The 17,028-nt window shown below is 52.7% G+C and overlaps 2 protein-coding genes across 2 annotated transcripts; both read right to left on the minus strand.

Annotated features, from left to right (window-relative positions):
- Positions 1-429: 429 nt before the first annotated feature.
- Positions 430-5,383, minus strand: CC1G_12463 (hypothetical protein; the record flags this gene model as incomplete). Its single annotated transcript, XM_001838518.2, has 2 exons — positions 430-2,694; positions 2,771-5,383. 2 exons carry the CDS (start codon positions 5,381-5,383, stop codon positions 430-432), a joined length of 4,878 nt encoding a protein of 1,625 aa, XP_001838570.2.
- A 7,443-nt stretch (positions 5,384-12,826) lies between these two features.
- Positions 12,827-16,313, minus strand: CC1G_14350 (hypothetical protein; the record flags this gene model as incomplete). The annotated part of the gene is made up of 13 exons (XM_002911305.1): positions 12,827-12,932; positions 13,158-13,239; positions 13,501-13,533; positions 13,613-13,640; positions 13,785-13,826; positions 13,982-14,010; positions 14,258-14,340; positions 14,434-14,629; positions 14,871-14,959; positions 15,203-15,264; positions 15,533-15,673; positions 15,738-15,819; positions 16,231-16,313. The coding sequence occupies 13 exons, from the start codon at positions 16,311-16,313 to the stop codon at positions 12,827-12,829; spliced, it is 1,056 nt and encodes a 351-aa protein (XP_002911351.1).
- Positions 16,314-17,028: the final 715 nt, after the last annotated feature.

Here is a 17,028-nt window from a genome sequence, read left to right on the forward strand (position 1 = left end):
GCGCGAGACAGAGAGGTTTGAGTGAGATCGATATCGATAAAAAAAGAGACAGATAGTATGACGTGTGGTGTAGTATGAAAAGAAGAAGAGAAAAGAACAGTCGATGGAGAGGGATGATGATTGATATAGATGATGAGTGGGATACTACTAATCGTAAAGAAAGAGAAAGAGACTCGATGGAACGAGAAACGGAAACATAATCGACAGCGACAAACGAGCAGACGACGAGAGGAGTAGTTAATACAATAAAATACACAGACGGAAACCAGGACCAAGACGATGAAAAAAGAAACGAGAAAAAAAAAAAAAAAGGAAAAAGAGAAATGAATATTTGCATGTGCATGACGATGTTGTTCGACCCATAACCAAAAAAAGAACCGAGAGGGAAAAAGACGAGGAATACCACAGAGGAAAGCCTCAACACGCCAACTACCACCCAGAAGTATGATAATTATTCGCCCAACTCCTATTCCTCGCAAGAGCCCTCCTCCTCCTCTCCTCCATCTCCTCAGGATTCAACGGCCTCCCAGGTTGCTGCTCCCCACTCCCCCTCCTCTCCCTCTCCCCTCCACCCCTCACATCCCCTCCCCCTCTCTCACTCCCATTCTCACTCCTCCCACTCCCCTTAGGCTGCAACTGAACCATACTAGGCGAAGCAGTAATAGGGGCAGCAGTCAACGGCCTCAAATTACTCAACGCATTCCCCCTCCCACCATTCCCGTTATTACTCCCTGACGAATACTGCGATGACGTAGCAGTACTACTACTCGTCCTTCGAATAGGCACAGCAGCCTGCTGACGCTCCCACAACAACTGCCGCCTAAAACTCTCCGACATCTCCTTCCTCAGCATCAACCGCCGCGTCGTACGCGGTGTCGTAGGCGGGGCAGGAGCAGGAAGGTTATACGGGTGCATCAACGGGATAGGCGCAGGCGGGGCAGGCGGCGGCGGTGGAGGCGGCGGATGTTGCTGCTGCTGCTGCTGTTGCTGCCGAAGAACCTGCTGATGTCCCCTCTCAACTTCACCCTGCCTCCTCTCCGTCTCCCTCACCCACGCAGGTACATCCTCCTCCCCACCAGGCCTCTGCTGCGCCCCAGCCCCAGATCCAGAAGCAACCCTCGCCATATGCGCAAGCCCACCAGTCACAATCCCCCTCTTGGCCGCAAACAACCTCAACTTCTCCTGCGCAACACTCTTCGACATCAACAAATGGTTCTCCTTATCATCTCCATCAGAATCACTGCTATCCGAATCTTCCAGCTCCTGTCCTTGAGGTGGGCCACGAGGTCGGTAGCCTCCACTTCCAGTAGGAGGTTGTTGCTTGGTAGGCGAAGTCGTAGCCGTACTAGAAGGCGCACCACGACTCTTCGAAGACTCTCTCGACGTCGTCACCTTAGCACCGGCACCAGCCGCAGCCGCTCCCTTCGCACTCGGGGTCGTAGCATCAACCGTTACCGTAGAAGCAGCAGAAACACCGCCAACCCCTTCCTCGACCGGCCCATTCGGGTTCACGTTCACATTCACACTCCCAACCTGCACTTGAGAAGCAACAGGCAACGCAGCACTACTCTTGCTCAACTGCAACCCTCCCAACCTCAGCCCACGGGGAACCATCTGGCTCGAGACCTGCCGCGATTTCGGTTGAGACGATTTGGATTGCTGTGAAACCTGGGAAGACTGCGAGTCTTGTCGACGATGAGGCTTGGGTTGCTGAGTCTGCTTCTCAGGCGCTGGCGCTGGTGCCGGAGCAGGAGCGGGCGCGGGCGGCGGAACCACAGCCGCCTTGCCCTTCTTCTTCGCCTCCCTCTCTTTCACCTTCGCCTCCTCTTCCTCCCTAACCCTCCTCTCCTCCTCCTCCGCCTTCCTCTTATCCTCCTCCACAAGCCTAGCCTGCGCCAACGCCTGCAACTCCTCCTTCCTCTTCTGCTCCGCAGCTTGCTGAACCAACAACGCCTGCCTCTGAACCTGCATCTGCATCTGCTGCTGCGTATGCGCCAACATCTGCTGAACCTGCTGTTGCTGCTGCTGCCTCTGCGCTTGAACCTGCGCATGATACGCCCGCTGCTCCGCATGCGTCTGTTGCAAAGGCTGAACCTGCGGCCTCCGCCCATCCGGGCCACTCAAACTCGTCAACGGCCCAAACCCACCCATCCCACCTCCAACCCTCGGAATCTCACCACTACTATACCCCCGCCTATACGGATGATTCTCTGGGAAAATCGACGGATCAGGGTTCATCAACTGCGTCAACAACCCCACACTCTTCGTCCTCTGCGGCACACCATCCCCCCCACCGGCAGAAGAACCACCATCAACAGCAGTAAAGCCTCCTCCCAACTTGGTCAGATCCCTAAACGAAGACGTGGGCTTCTTCATAAACATCTCCTTATGCCTCCGCTTCTCCTCTTCCTCCCGTTGAAGCTGGGCAGCAGCACGCTCAATCGTGAGCTGCGCTTGTCGCTGAATCTCGCGCTTCGTCATCAACTTGTTCGGGAGTCCGTGCGAGTGCGTGCGGTAGAGACCTGGACGACGGGCTTGATAGTATTGCGGCGGTTGCTGAGCTTGTCCTTGGGCGTACTGCCCAGTCGAAGTATGTGACCTCTGTTGAGAAGGCCCTCCACCCGATTGCCCGTCCACATGCGAGTGTCGTCGTGCAATCTGACCGGACGGTTGCAAAGGTGGCTTACGGGACTCCTACACCAATCACAAACGAACGATCGTCATTAGCGTCATTTCCAGAGACCAAAGGAGAACAAGCAAAGCCACGCACCTCACTACTATCATCCCCATCCTCACTAGTCCACGAATCCTCATCCTCGTCCGTCGTGTATTCGTCACTCGTAAGGACGACCGTCTTCTTCGTTGTCTGGGGCAACAAAGGCGAGGACAGACTGGTGTGCGGAGCATCACCTTCATTCGCTTTCCCATTCCCCTCCTTGGCCTTCCCCTTCGCCGCACCATCCCCTTCCTGAGCTTTACCCTTCCCCTTCGCCACCGCAGCCGAAACCTCCTCCTTCGCTTTCCCCTTCCCCTTCTCCCTCTCAACACGCTCAGCCTCAGCCTGCAACGCAGCCGCAAGCTGCAGCTGGTCCAACTCGGGTCTCTTGCTCTGCTGAGCATTCTGTGCCCCAAGTTTGCCTTGCTGAGCCATCTGTCCTTCAAGCTTGCCTTGCTGATTGATCCCTTGCTGACTGGCCTGCCCTCCATGCACGTTCTGCTGACCATTCGACGCCCCAATCCCACCAACCGAATACTGCATATACGGCCTGTAACCAACACTATCCCCGCTCCCTCCACTCTTACTCGCAACAGCACTAACACTCCCATCATCCGAATTAGAGCCGATATTGAACTTGCTCTTCTTCTCGCAACCGGCGGCGCGATGGTGTAGGTGTTGGGGATGAGGATGAGGGTGAGTCTGAGCGTGAGGGTGAGCTTGGGCTGTCGCAACCTGATTCTGCTGCTGCTGAGCCAACAACTGCGCCTGAGCCTTGGCCTCCTCCTGCCTCTTCAACGCCATCTCGTACTCCACCATCCTTCTCCTCTCCCTCTCACGCTCTTGCTCAATCGCAATCCTCTTCTCCTCCTCCAGGCGCAGCTGCTCCTGCTGACGTTGCCGTTCTTGCTGTCGTAGCTGTTCTTGCTGACGCTGCTGCTCAAGTTGCTGCCGCTGAACAAGCACAAGCCTCCTCTTCTCCTCTTCCTCCCTCTTCTTCCTCTCCGCCTCAACCTCTTCCCTCTTCCTCACCTCGTCCTCCTCACTCTCACTCTCACTCCCATCCTCCTCCTCTTCATCCTCCCCACTAACCTCCTCCACATCCTCATGACTCAACGTTCTCGTCAACTCCGCAAACGAAGTCAAACTCCCCCGTCCACGACCCCGACTCCTACTCCTCGCCCGCGCAGCTTCAGTCACAATCGCCGATACCGGAGGAGGCGGAGGCGGTGGCATCATAGGCGCAGCTGCAGTAGCACCAGCACCCGTTGCAGTCAAAGGACCACCAGGATGATCCACAACAGAAGTCATCACACCAACAGCAGCAGCAGCCAACCCCATACCCATCTCTCCCATCCCCCTGCCGCGACTCCTACTGCGACTGCCGCTCCTGCTCCCACTTTGACTCCTCTCATCCCGGCTGCTAGCAACACTCGCAACACTCGCGCTGCTCCTCGAGCGCGCTCCTAGGCCCAGCCGTCCCCGCACGCCAGATCGGGATTTGGCTTTACCCGCGACGAAGCCTCCCTTTCCTCCTGCTTTGATTCCAGTTGAGGTCGTCGGACCGGGGGTCGTAGGGGGAGCAGCGGTGGAGGTAGCGGTAGTCGAGGTGGTCGCGGTAGTCGATGTCGCGGCGGAAGAGATTTGGGTGGTCGATGGGACAGCGGCAGCCGCAGCAGAAGAGGAAGACGCCGCGCCTGCACCTGAAGACGCCGACGACGAACCACCTCTCCTCAACCCCGCCCCCAATTTCTTCTTCCCCTTCGCCCTCGAAGAAACCGAAGAGGCACTACTCCTCGTCGACCTCGTCGATTTCGACGACCCAAGCGAAGTAACAGACGCTATACTCGTAACAGACGACGCAGGCCTATGCCCCTCCCCTCGTTCCCTCAATCTTTCCTTCGTCGTCGGTGCCGGAGGTAATTGCTGTGGCCGGATATCAGACGGCGGTTGAATAGGCGATGGCGGTAGTTGAGTATGCCGGTCATGAGCAGCAGTCGTAGCAGGAAGTATCATGGACGAATCACCAGTCGCAAGGGTATGCAGTTGGTCGTCACCATCATCATCATCACGCGAAAGCGTCGACGGGCCCAAACTCAACGGCGGGACAACACCAAGCGGGTCCACATCCTCCTCATCACTCAACAACCTCTGCGACGTCGACGCCTTCCCACTCCCAACAACGCCCTTACTCCCACCACTTCCGCCAGCACTCCTCGCGCCCCCAGACCTCCCACCACCACCACTCTTCCTAGACCCAGGCTGGGGGGGGATCAAATACTGACCCTGCTGCCCCTGCCCACCCCTCGAATCCAACTCGTCAACACACAACTTGCCCTGCCTCGCACTACCCCCACTCCCAAACAACAGCGGCGTAGTAGGCGGCGTGGGCTGTGGCGTAGGCCCAGGCGTAGGGTTCACGATCACAAGCGTCGGCGGGGCCGGCGGTGCCGGCGGTGGCGTGCGCGGGTTGAGCGTCGGCGGGTTGCTGCTCGTCGACGATGAACTCGGCGCTGTGGTTGTGGTAGCAGTCGAAGAACCGGTAGCGGCGGTTTCCGTAGTCGGGGTTGAAGTAATAGCATGATTATCAGAGCTGGTGGAGTCGACGATCGTAGTCGAGATCGAGGGCTGCGTTGGAGGTGGAGTGCTTGGTAATGGCAACTGCATGGTCGAAAGCGAAGGCACAGGCGGCACAGCTGAAGTCGTTGGCAACGGCTCAGCCGAGGGAGAAGGCGAAGGCATAAATGCCACCGTCGGTAGCGGCACCAAAGGCCCAGGCGGCGTGCTAGGCGCAGTCTCCGTTATCACAGGCGTCATCCCCACCTCAACCGGATGCGCAAGAATATACGAATCCGACAATGAAGGCGAAGGTGGGAGCTTCAAGTTCACTAGAAAAAAAGTGTTAGATTACCCATCCCTTCGTTATAAAATAAAAATCAAGTCCCGCCATTCATGATAAAAAAAAGAAAAGAAAAAGAGACGCACCCAATGAGTCACTAGACAGAACCTCGTTCATCTGCGCATTCCCCTCTTCCTCCACCGCCTTGCTAGTCACCACACCCTCCATCTCCTTAGCACTCATCACCCCACCCGCAGACCCAATCGAACTAAAAGGCAATGTATCCCCATCATCAACCTCAGCTCCAGGCGTAGGAAGCTGCGAAACGACACCTCCAAGTTGCTGAGGAATCGGTATCTGCGGTAGGGCGTGCGGGGACGTCGAAGTCGAGCTTGGGTGTACCGATGTCGAGGTCGAAGTCGAGCTTGGATGCACCGTTGTCGTCGAGGTCGCCGTCGTACCGCTCGACACCACAACGGAACTCGCCTTGCCCATCATCGTCGTCGCCGTAGTAGAAGAACCCACGCCCACACCCTCAACCTCATAACTCACGCCAACCCCACGCTGCAGAGGATCGGAAGACGAACTCGACGAAGCTTGAGCCAATCCCGGAGAGGTCCGCGGAGACCGAGCGATCATCTTGCTCTCGCCCTTCATGCGTTCCCCGCGTTCCGTGCTTGTACTAGCTTCCCCGCGTTCTGAAGTCGTACCGGCTTCCCCGCCTTCAGTCGATTCAACTGCCCCGCTTTGACTTCCCGTACCGGATTCCCCGGCAGCCCCAACTTCTTCCCCTCCTGATCCACCAACACCCCTCTGATGACCCCCTCGCCGAACCTCAAACTCACAAACAACACCAGGCTTCACAACCTCACAAATAATCTCGCCCACACTCATCGACAAGAAACTCGACCGGCGTTTCGTTGTAGACGGCTTCGTCGTCTTTGCGTGGTTCGATGGTGTCGATGTTGTAGTCGTGGTCGTCGTGGCCGGTGTCGCCGTCACAGCCGAGGTAGTAGCAATACACTCGTCAGAAGATTCGGGTGTTAAAAGACGGGTACCAGTTTCCGGAACTTGAGTCGAACTAGCTCCTTGACCCTGCCCGTGCGCAGCCTTCCCTTCAAGTTGCCCTTGATGTAGACTGGAATGATTCCCTTGTCCTTGAGGCTGTCGTCCTTGCGGAAGCGGTACCTGATCAAAACACCGGCGTCCTAAAACCCCAACATCATCACAACAAAAAAAGAAGTCACGTTAGCGCTCTTGCATGGATGGAGGAGCGTGATAAGCGAAGCGAAAACCAAATTGAAAGCGGAACCAAAATCACAAGTGAAAGCGAAACGGAGTCGAAAGGAGACCAAAAATCCAACAGAAAGCGAAAGCGAAAAGGTGAGCACAAAAAAACCCAAGCCAAGGGCAAGAAAAAAACGAATCAAACACCCAGACTCGGACTCATACTCGGACCTCGTCGGAGCCTCGCTTGGCCTGTCCCCCAAGCGAAATGAAAACAACCAGTGCCCACCGACAACAAATTAAACAACGAACAATGAACACTGCCAAACTAGCCATCCCTACCCCACGAAAATCGAATGGGGTCAGGGTCACGAGAACAGGGGGCAAACCAAGAAAATGAAATGAAAAAAGACTAACAGGTCCAAAGTTCAACAAAATAAACGAAGCAGAAACGAGAGACGAGACGAGAGAGGAGGGTAAACAACACAAGCGTCGCCACAGGACAAGCGTAGAGGCAAGCGTAGAGGCAAGAGTAGACAAGACAAATCCAGACACCAAGCCTTAAGCCTCACGCCTCCCTGCGGAGATGAATCATAAATCACAAAAGAAAAAAAAACAACCCTGAACTCATTCCGTATAGGAAAGGAATCAAAAAACCAATAATGAAAAATGAATGAATGAATGGCCAGAACGAAGAGGGAGGCAAGTGCAACGGGCATGTGCATGTGGGGCACGGTCGGGTCTAGCCTCTCCCCGTCTCCCCATCCTTGTCCTCGACTTGTCCTGGTCCTGCGCTAGGCTTCCTCTCCCACAGCCCCCTTGCCCCCTCTCTGGCTAGGTAGCCGACCTGACACGAAGTAGCCGTAGCGAACACGAGAAGGGAGGGGACAAATAGCCGTAGCGAACATGAGAAGGAAGGAGACAAATAGCCGTAGCTGACACAAGAACCGAAGCGGACAAGAAGAACACCAGGAAGAAGACCACCAAAACACGCTAGAAGAAAGGCGGAGTAGGAAAACCCAAAAAACAAATGTGACAAACAAGCCGAGTATGCCAGAACTCCTCTCGAAACCCAAAACGCCAAAAGGCAGAACAAAGCGAAGACCGAAAGAAAGCGAAAGAGAGATAAAAAAAATACCCCATGAATCCCTCACGAAAGAAAGACAGAAAAGATAAAACGGAAGAAAGGCAGAAAATAAGGAAAGAACATTCGGTCTCCCAAACAAGCACAACCTCCAGCAGAAGAGGGGAACACCAAGTTCCAACAGAAGACGAAAAATCCAAAAGCAAAGAAGAGAAGAAGAAAACCCAAGAAAAAGAAGAGAAGACAATCCAAGTCCAGAGAACCGGACCTAAGAATAAACAAACGAAAGCATGTGTAAGTGTACGAACCTTTCTCTGTCTCCTGATCCTCCTCCTTCCTACAAGCTTGAGGCGCAGATATCGATACCGACGCTGATGTCGGCTTAGGCGGCGGCAGAGGATCCGAAAGCGGCGTCGGCGGTCGGTACTCGGTATCGTCCTTGTTCACCCGGTGTATGGGACTTGGGTCGTCCATTTCGGCGTACTTGAGGGCTACACCATTCCCGACCATCTCCTCCTGGACATCCGCAAACTTCTCATCCTCTAAGTGCATATATGCGCCCCTACCTCCTCCTTCACGAAGACCCCTCGGAGAATACCCAGTACACGTATCCCCCGGAGAACAGGCAGTACACCCTGGAGTACACCCTGGAGAATAAGTAGCAAACTCCTTCCCAAGCGTCATCTCCCTATACCACAACCTCCACGATATATTCTCCAATCTCCGACCATTCTGGAGGGATTGTTTGCACTTTGAGAAGACTGTTTGTTGTTGTTGCGTTGGAGGGAATAAAGTTGTTGCATTGGAGGGGAGTGAGTAAGGTTCGGGGGTTGGGTTGAGTTGGGGGGTCGGTATTTCACAGATCGTTGTCGTCGAAATTCACGTTCGTTGACGTCGATAACCGAGTTCGTCGGTATTCGAGTTCGTTTCGTCGCCGAATTCGGGTTCGTTCCGTAGCAGTCATCATAGTCGTCGTCGCAAAATCCCCATAAAAACCAATAAACCAAAAAGAAAATCATAAGCGTCCATCCAATCACCACATCCAAAACCAATAAACCCAACAAAATCCAAACCAACCACACAAAACCCAAAAACCCAATCAAAAGAAGAAAAAGCACGCACCATTCCACAACCCCCCAACTGCCTCCCCACCTTCCAACCGCCGCACCACATCAGGCGCGAGGCAGAGCACAGGTGCCGGTAGTGCATAAAACGACGATGACATCTTCCTATTCCTCGCGATGTCGCTGTCGTCGTCTTTGTTGTTGTGATAATTGCTGTTGTTAAAGATGATGATGTTGTTGTTAGCGTCGTCGTCGCCGACGCTGGTATTGCTGATGTGAACGGGAATGGGTCTGTGTGGTTCACGAGGTTGGCGGTGGCGGTGGCACGAAGGGCGGGAACGATAATGATATCCGTTGCATAACCCGTTGTCGTTGTCGTCGTCGAGGCGGGAGCACAAGCCAAGTTCCGAATCCAAATTCAAATTCATGATAACACCCAAATCAGATTTTGATTCGGGGTTGAAATTTGGATTGTAACGATGGCGAGCGTTGGAGGGATAATCATATGCGTCGAAGACGTCCAAGGTGCCAAAGTCAGTGTCGAGGTTGGGTATCGTTGTGCAAGTGGGAGGGATCGACAAGTCGGGATAATCAAAGTCAGAAGTAGAGTCGAGTGATGAATCGACGTTGGGATCCACAGGATTTCAGGAAAAGGGAGGAGACAAGACCAGTCAGTACCGGGAGGGTTCCGGAAAACGAACGGAAAGAAAACGTCAAGTCAAGCATGGCGGGACTAAACAATTCCACACGAAAGGGGATTTCCACAAGAAGGGACACAGCAGGCCAAACGGGATTATCCATACTTAGGGGGGGAAAGTCCCGGATAGGGATGGGGATAGGGATAGGAATCAACCCCCGAATCCCAGGATGATGCCTGAGGCCTGAGGGAACAAAGAATGGGAAAGAACGGGAAGTGGAAGGACGGGAGAACGGGAGATGAAGGCTGTGGAATGCAGGCGGTGGGAGAAGGGAAGGGAAGGGGTGTGCGGGTGAGGTGAGGGGGTAGTGGCAAACCCAAGAAGAGGGGAAGCCGAAAGCCAACAGCGATAGCGAGGATAGCGAGGATAGGAAGGATGGCAAGCAAGATAGATGAATAGGTAGATACCCAAACCCATCCCATCCAAGAAGGCAAAAAAAGGATAAACCAAATAAAGACCAAAGACTCACAAAAGTTAACTTCCACCCCTTCCTCCTCAAACACCGATACGATCCACCTCGATTCCAAGGTCCGGCGACGTAGGGAAGGTAAGGTATCTTCCAAGAATCTTGAAAGCTCGGTATGCGGTACTCGGTACTCGAGATGCAGTGCGTGATATGGCGCTGGGATTCCTCCTAAACATACACCGTCAACCAAACCCTTCTTACCACCCAGAACTAAGAAGACACTACGCACCTAGGATGAGAAGAACCCGAATACTTTTAACGGTTTTTTAAAAAAACCCAAAAATACAAATGAGAAAACGAAACAAAGAGATGCAGGGGATTATACCCCGCGAGCGAGTGAGGGAAGAGAGGAAACGGGGGAAATGGGAATCGAGTGTAAGGGAAAGAGAGAGTGATAGAGCGAGGTTGAGAGAGAGAGAGAGGAGAAAAGTGAGAGATGAGAGATGTTAAGAGAGGTAAGAGAGCGAGGGCGATTGTGAAGTCGTAGTAGGAAAACACAACAACAAAAAAAGAGAAACTAGACAAAGCTCCTTCACCAGCCTACTGCAAAGAATAAGCCAACGGTCAAAGCCATAAAGTCAAGTCGAGTTGCGCGGAGTAGCTTCCGTGTTGTGCCTATGCTTCTGCTTCTGCGTTATGCCGGTGCGGATGCGTCGGGCGTTGCGCCTATGCCGTGTGTGGTGTGCAACGGTGTGGTATCCCTATGCGTACGATGCGGTGTGCAACGATGGGCGTGCGCCGTAGACTGCAATAGTCGATGGGACGCAATTGTCGATAGGATGTAGTAGTCGAGTAGCGGCGAGGCGATTCGATTCGCAGTCGTCCGTCGTCTGTCGTCACTCGTACTAAAAATCCACCAACACCAAAGCAACGAGCGAGTCTTCCAGCTTCAAACTCCAACTTCTCTTCCTACGAAATGACGATGATGTTGCCGGGATATGGATCCTAAAAAATCCTCGTCCAATCCTATCTTCTTCGTCGAGGTCGTCCAACAGGTAGGCGGGTAGGACAAACGAAACGAAAAAGAAACAGAAAACGCAAATGCGGATGCAAATGCCCACTAGCGGTGGTGGTGGTGGTACGAATGTATGACCCTGTGGTCGTAGGCGGAGAAAACGAAATCGTCAACCGTCAGAACCCCCTCACGGCTTGGAAGGTCGGACCCAAGAAAAGATTCAATTGAACCCAGCTTCAACCCAGCTCAACACACCACTAATAGATCCATCATCCAGGAATACCCGCGAAGCCGGCGGACGGACGAACCGAGCATGTGGACACGGATACAGACGAACTGCTGCGGAACGGGTCTTGCTTCATTGCGTACGTGTAGTGTGGTGTGAAGCCGGCCCGGTTTGGTTCGCTTTGGAAGTGTGCCAGTGTTGCGTGGTTCGGCCGTCTCGGGGGCGGGGTCGGTTTCGAGTTCTCGCTTCTAGCTCACATTCATAAATTGAAACGATACAGCAGGCTTGTTTCAGAATACTCTACATAGCACCTCAAAGAACAACGCAGTCCTCCTAAGTAGACCCTCAGCACAATCCCTCATCCCCCAGTTCGAAATAATAAAATCGAATTCGCAAACTCAAAACGGAATCACGAGATGAAATCACGATCACATGCCCCTAGTGACGCGCACTACACGTGGTGCGTAACCATCAATCATGTGAGGGGAGGGTGACCCGGTGACGTGACCTGCTGACCGCGAACTGACCCGGAGGTGCTGTAACTTGGGATTCTGGAAGTACTATACTGACCCAGTATGTACAACAGAGTACAATTGACCAGGAGGATCAGTAGAAGTAAGTACTTACGAAGGGCGATGAAGAAGTGTGAAAAGAATTTGGTTACCAGTCGCATCTCCGAGCACTTCTGCTTTACTTACTACGAAGACATCTGGTCCACGAGACTAGGTCATGAGTTCGATGAAGAAACTACATAGCACATTGCTTCGAATCCTGGTCACGTCCACTTCACCTACACGTCTGCGGTGTAAGACCGAACGTGTATGCGAAACGAATCGTCAGTGACACGATTCCGAAGGAATGCTTTCACTGCACCCCAACTTCCCCAAATTCACCTTTACCCCAGACGAACGCCAAATCCCACTTCCCCACCTCCCCACCCCACCCCACGCAACTAACCTTGCCTCGAGGCAAAAATCCTCTCGGAAATTATGTACTTCTCTAATTCCGTGCCGTCGCCAATCTATCATCTATGTAAGTGTATACCTAAGCTGCACATGGAAACTGACACTCCGCTTGACGATTCGGAGCAGAACAGAACGAAGTGGAATTCGGGAAGAGAACATACAGTAGTGCAGTGGTTATGTTTACTTTGAATGATTTAATGAAGACTGGAGAGGTATACTTCATTTTCACTTCAACGTTCCTCCTCCAACGATTTGATCCTCTTCTTACTCAAATCAAAACATCAATAACGTTATGAACAGGAGTCCTGCCTTTGAAAACACAGAGCTGAGCCGACGCCATCCTCCGAACGAAAGGGATCTTTGATTATAAGGTCTAAACTAATGTTGCAAGGGGTTGGAAAATGATGTTTCAATAGATCCGTTGTGCGGGGTAATTGAACGTGTCGATTTGATTTATCTCCCTCAAACACGCCTGAGCCGAGGGCAGCTCGACTTGACGTAAACTTCGCGTTGTTTTGGTTCTGCTCCGCATGTGCATGCCGCGAAAGGAGCTCTGAATCTTGAATCGCGGAGGTGTAAAGTACTACTAGTGCGTGAGTTCACTGGGCGCTCTGTCGACTTTCGAAGGGTCGTGTTGATTTAGGTTGAATTGGCCGTTACTATAAGTCGAACCGGGATCAAGTTCCAAGTCGCTGTCCGTCTGCCAGTTAGGCGCACACTGTAACTGGCAGTGAACCTCAAAGTTCCCTTCGCACATTTCTTAACCCCGGACCCCCCTTCTCCTTGTGCTTATTTTGATCCTGCTTCCGCTCCTCTCTCTAGGCCCTGCTTCGACCTCACTCCCTCCCAAACACCCCACCCACTCCCACCTTCCCTTACACCCACAATCACACTCACAGCAACAGCTTCTAGCTCACACTGATGACAGCCAGTACCCACTGTAATTAAGAAAAGAATCCTTCTTCTTCTCCAACGATGGGCGCTCCGACGAGAACTTCCCTGTCACGGCGCCCGAATTAGCCTCCCACTCCACGCGCGCTTAATCTTGTATTACTTACTTATGCGTTACCCCGAGCTGAGAGGCCTCATACCGAGTCTAGGATCCGGGGTTGACGCAACGCCTGCTTAGCTCTAGGTCTGATGAATTTCCGCCTGTGACAAAAAAATCGACTGTCGTATACTTAGCCGTCCTTGACAAAACGCTATAAAACTTCGTCACAATCACCATCATCGCCTATGTTTTTGGAGTACTGTACGTACGTTGACAGCATTTCCATTTCCTCTTCGCCTTCGCTGTCGAAAATGTGCTGATAGTAAGTCGAATCACACAAGTTGTAGGAGAACGACCAGATGACATAAAGTCTTTACTCACTCTCTACTAGTACATAAGACAGAAATAACTGTCATACGTAGGACTTCGAACTTGTTAGCCTTCTGATAGCCTTTCCATGATCGCTGTACGTGCCAGTGGCAGTTGCTCCACCGCTCCACCCTCGACGTCGAATTTCGGACATCCCTTTACACCACCACGTGCACCCACTCACCGCACCACCAAGGTCCGTTATGCAATTGATAGAAGGGGTGAACTGGAAAGGATAAATTAGACGCGAACAGAAGCAACCATCTCGTGGAGGCTTCACCTTCCTTCCACTGGTTCCGAATCCAATTGGACATACATATTTGTAACCTCAAGGGATCCGCGCACGTACTTGGAATATACATTCTACGGAATAAGACGAACTGGTTTTGTTCTAACTTTGGATGCATGGACTGCAGGACTAGACTCGAGAAAGCCGTCTTAACGCTCAGCCCATGCACGTGTACTCCCTCGGACTCTCGAGCTCACATAACCGCAGACAGTAGATCTCACCCTTCGAGCACTGGCAGGAATCACCCGGGAATACAATTAGGCGCCAACTGGGCGCTTAAAACTTCCTCTCCCTGCCTCCCTCTTCCGAACCAAACCGCCGATCCCCCGTAATTACATATATGCACCTACGAACTACGTCATACATACCAACCGAAAGGCGCCCATCATCATAATAAGCACATCGCTCGCATGGCACTGCATGTGTGCGTCCTTCCAGGTTGGAGCTCGAACTGAATTGAAAAATTGCGTCTATTCAGTAGTATGTAGAGGTGGGCGCGATCAAAGCGAACGGCGATGGCGATGGTAGTTATATATTTACTGACCCAGACGGCGACGGTGACGCGTTTTCGAGCGCGTTGGCACCGGCTGGCACCGGCTGGCAGATAAAAGTACTGTGTAGGGGTGTGTCTATTGAATGGCAGCACTGTGTACATGTGCTTCGCAAGACTGGAGGGAGTTTCAATTTCAGACCAGTTTGCAATCGATGTGCCCAATTCAATTGATGTTGATTGTCCAAGCCTGAGTGCATCGGCGTTCAAGTACAGAAGTTAGTCATATAGCAAACAAAATGAATTCGAAACGAGCCATCGGAGGAGGTGTCCCAGGGTATTGGAACCTGGGACCGAGTGGTTCGCTTTCGCTGCTTGGTAGGTGTGTATTTGCTTTACTTTGATTATGTGGGGTGGAAAGCTGCGTTTTGGCTTAAGCTCTCGTCCCTGAAAAGTCGTCACTCGCACAGGTCAAACACACTCACACTCACGCTCACACTGGCACCCACACTCGAGCACAATAGTGCCTGTGCTCAAATCTCCCAGGAACTGAACCGCAGGTTCAGGCACCCGTTCCCCACTAACAATTTAAAGTGAATACATACCCCGCACTCGGCCAAACCACCTAAACCTGCGGGAAATTAAGTAGGGGAAACGAGAGTATGTACCAGCAATTTACTCACCCCTGACCAAATTTAAAGCGCCACTCACGTTGGGCGCTAATTTCTCAAAGGATCCTCAAAATTCTCCCAGAGAAAGGCGGGGGTGTTTATGCTCCGAGATGGTTACCACCGAAGGTAACGTTTGGTGATCTTAGGCTTACTTGGTCGACGGAGCGAAGGTATACTCTATACTTGGTTGTAATACTTGCCAGTTGTATTCAGTCTAGACGAGTGCAGGATTGAGCTAGTACCCGGTCGATTCAATCTCAGGGGCGTGGACTGCAGTTCTGTGCTGAGTCGCTGACGCATAGAGGGATACGCCGTTTGGCCTGGCCTTTGAAATGAACTGGTCAAAGTGCGAAACGGAGTTGTTCAAGCCCGTCTTGCGCGTATTCGGCCCTGACCATCTCAAAACGAACCGGCGTGTAAGCACAACAGCCCGCTGAACGTTAACTTGGGATCCCAACCTGGTCATCTCATCGATAACATACGCACCGATGCCTCATGTCCTGAAGGAACGGTGTCCGTTCAACTTCCCCAGCCTCGTTTCCAAAGGCGAAGATAACCGGGGATCGACACTCCCTAAAAAAGCTACTAACACGGCACTGTAGGTCCACACCCGCAAAACCCTTCTACCCAGCCGTGAACCTCGCGGCACAAGCTGGATGTATAGCTGCCAGTTGATTGCGCACATACCAATTCCTGGCTCCTAATTACTGAGCAGTGTCGTAAATTTCTGAATACAAAGACGACATGATACTGATGGTTGGATCCACGCCTTTTGAAAGGCCGGTCTTTCAGAGTCTCGCGCGAGGGTCGAGCCTGGTTGGTCCTGATCCACGAGGGGCTTGTTTCCCCACATGGTTGCCACTTAATTCCCTACAGGGCTGTGGCTAAAATCACCTGGCTGTTTTCATTTCATTGACAACCCTTTTCATATTTCTACATTCATTTGTGGTTGAAACACACCGTCGTCCAGTTGACTGGCTCAAACGTCATGGCAGCAGTCGCTGGAGGTTCCATTTGGCCTATCAATGTCTCCCAGCTAAGCCGAGACCAAAGATTCTATGGCTGGAGCTTTGCCACGGTGTTCCACACTCTTACACATCCTGTGGTTGGTGGGGATTAAATCAAACAATGCACCTCCATACGCCCGCACGCGCCTACCTTATGGCTCCGTTGCACCCACACCCAAAGCCTCCGCCCCTTTTGCCTCCTTTCACCCACGAGGAACGTGAGGGAACGTGGTGAACTGAGCTTGAACGTGGCCATGTTGAACTGCATCAGTAGAAAAGTCATTCAGAGATTTCGTGTACTCATACACGGTGGCTCAGGTCGCAGCAATGTCATAAAGACTGTATCGATATCTGGTTGAAATCACGATGGTTCAAGTCTGAGATTGGGACCTTGAGTATTCCGTTCCAAAGACCTTCCGGCATCGCTCGTTCCGGATTCCGATCAGATGGGTCGGACCTTCCCGCGGCCACGTCGTTGAGATTGCGGTACGACCTTTACTGCAACCTCGTTGTCGTTCTCAAGGTACGTACGGTCCCACTCTGCTCTCGCCATCGCTGAACTGGAGACATTCAGGTGTCTCAGTCTCATTCACGGTTCCAGTCTGGTGGCGCCCGGCCACTAGACCCCTTGACAGGTCCAGACGCTGTAGCGCTCGAGGGGGCGGGGGACCCGTCGCTGCAAGCCCCTAGTGGCCATTCTCGTTGCACCTCTCCCCTCTCACGCTTCAGTACCGTCTCTAGTTCATTCGAAGCCAACGCTGGAGTGCTTGTACCAGGATGTTTCGGGCGACGCGCGTGCCGGGGATCCCAGAAGCACATCCCACACCATCTCCAGTTCACTCCATTCGAAACCGGAATGCCTGAGCTGAATCAGGCCGGGAGGGTGTAGCCATAAGACGGCCTCACCTAGATGGAAGGCCTGTTTTAGGGATGGGAAACATTCCGCCCAGATATTCATGACTTTCTTTTTG

This window comes from Coprinopsis cinerea (genome assembly GCF_000182895.1).
Source record: "Coprinopsis cinerea okayama7#130 chromosome 4 map unlocalized cont3.4, whole genome shotgun sequence".
Classification (NCBI taxonomy): domain Eukaryota; kingdom Fungi; phylum Basidiomycota; class Agaricomycetes; order Agaricales; family Psathyrellaceae; genus Coprinopsis; species Coprinopsis cinerea.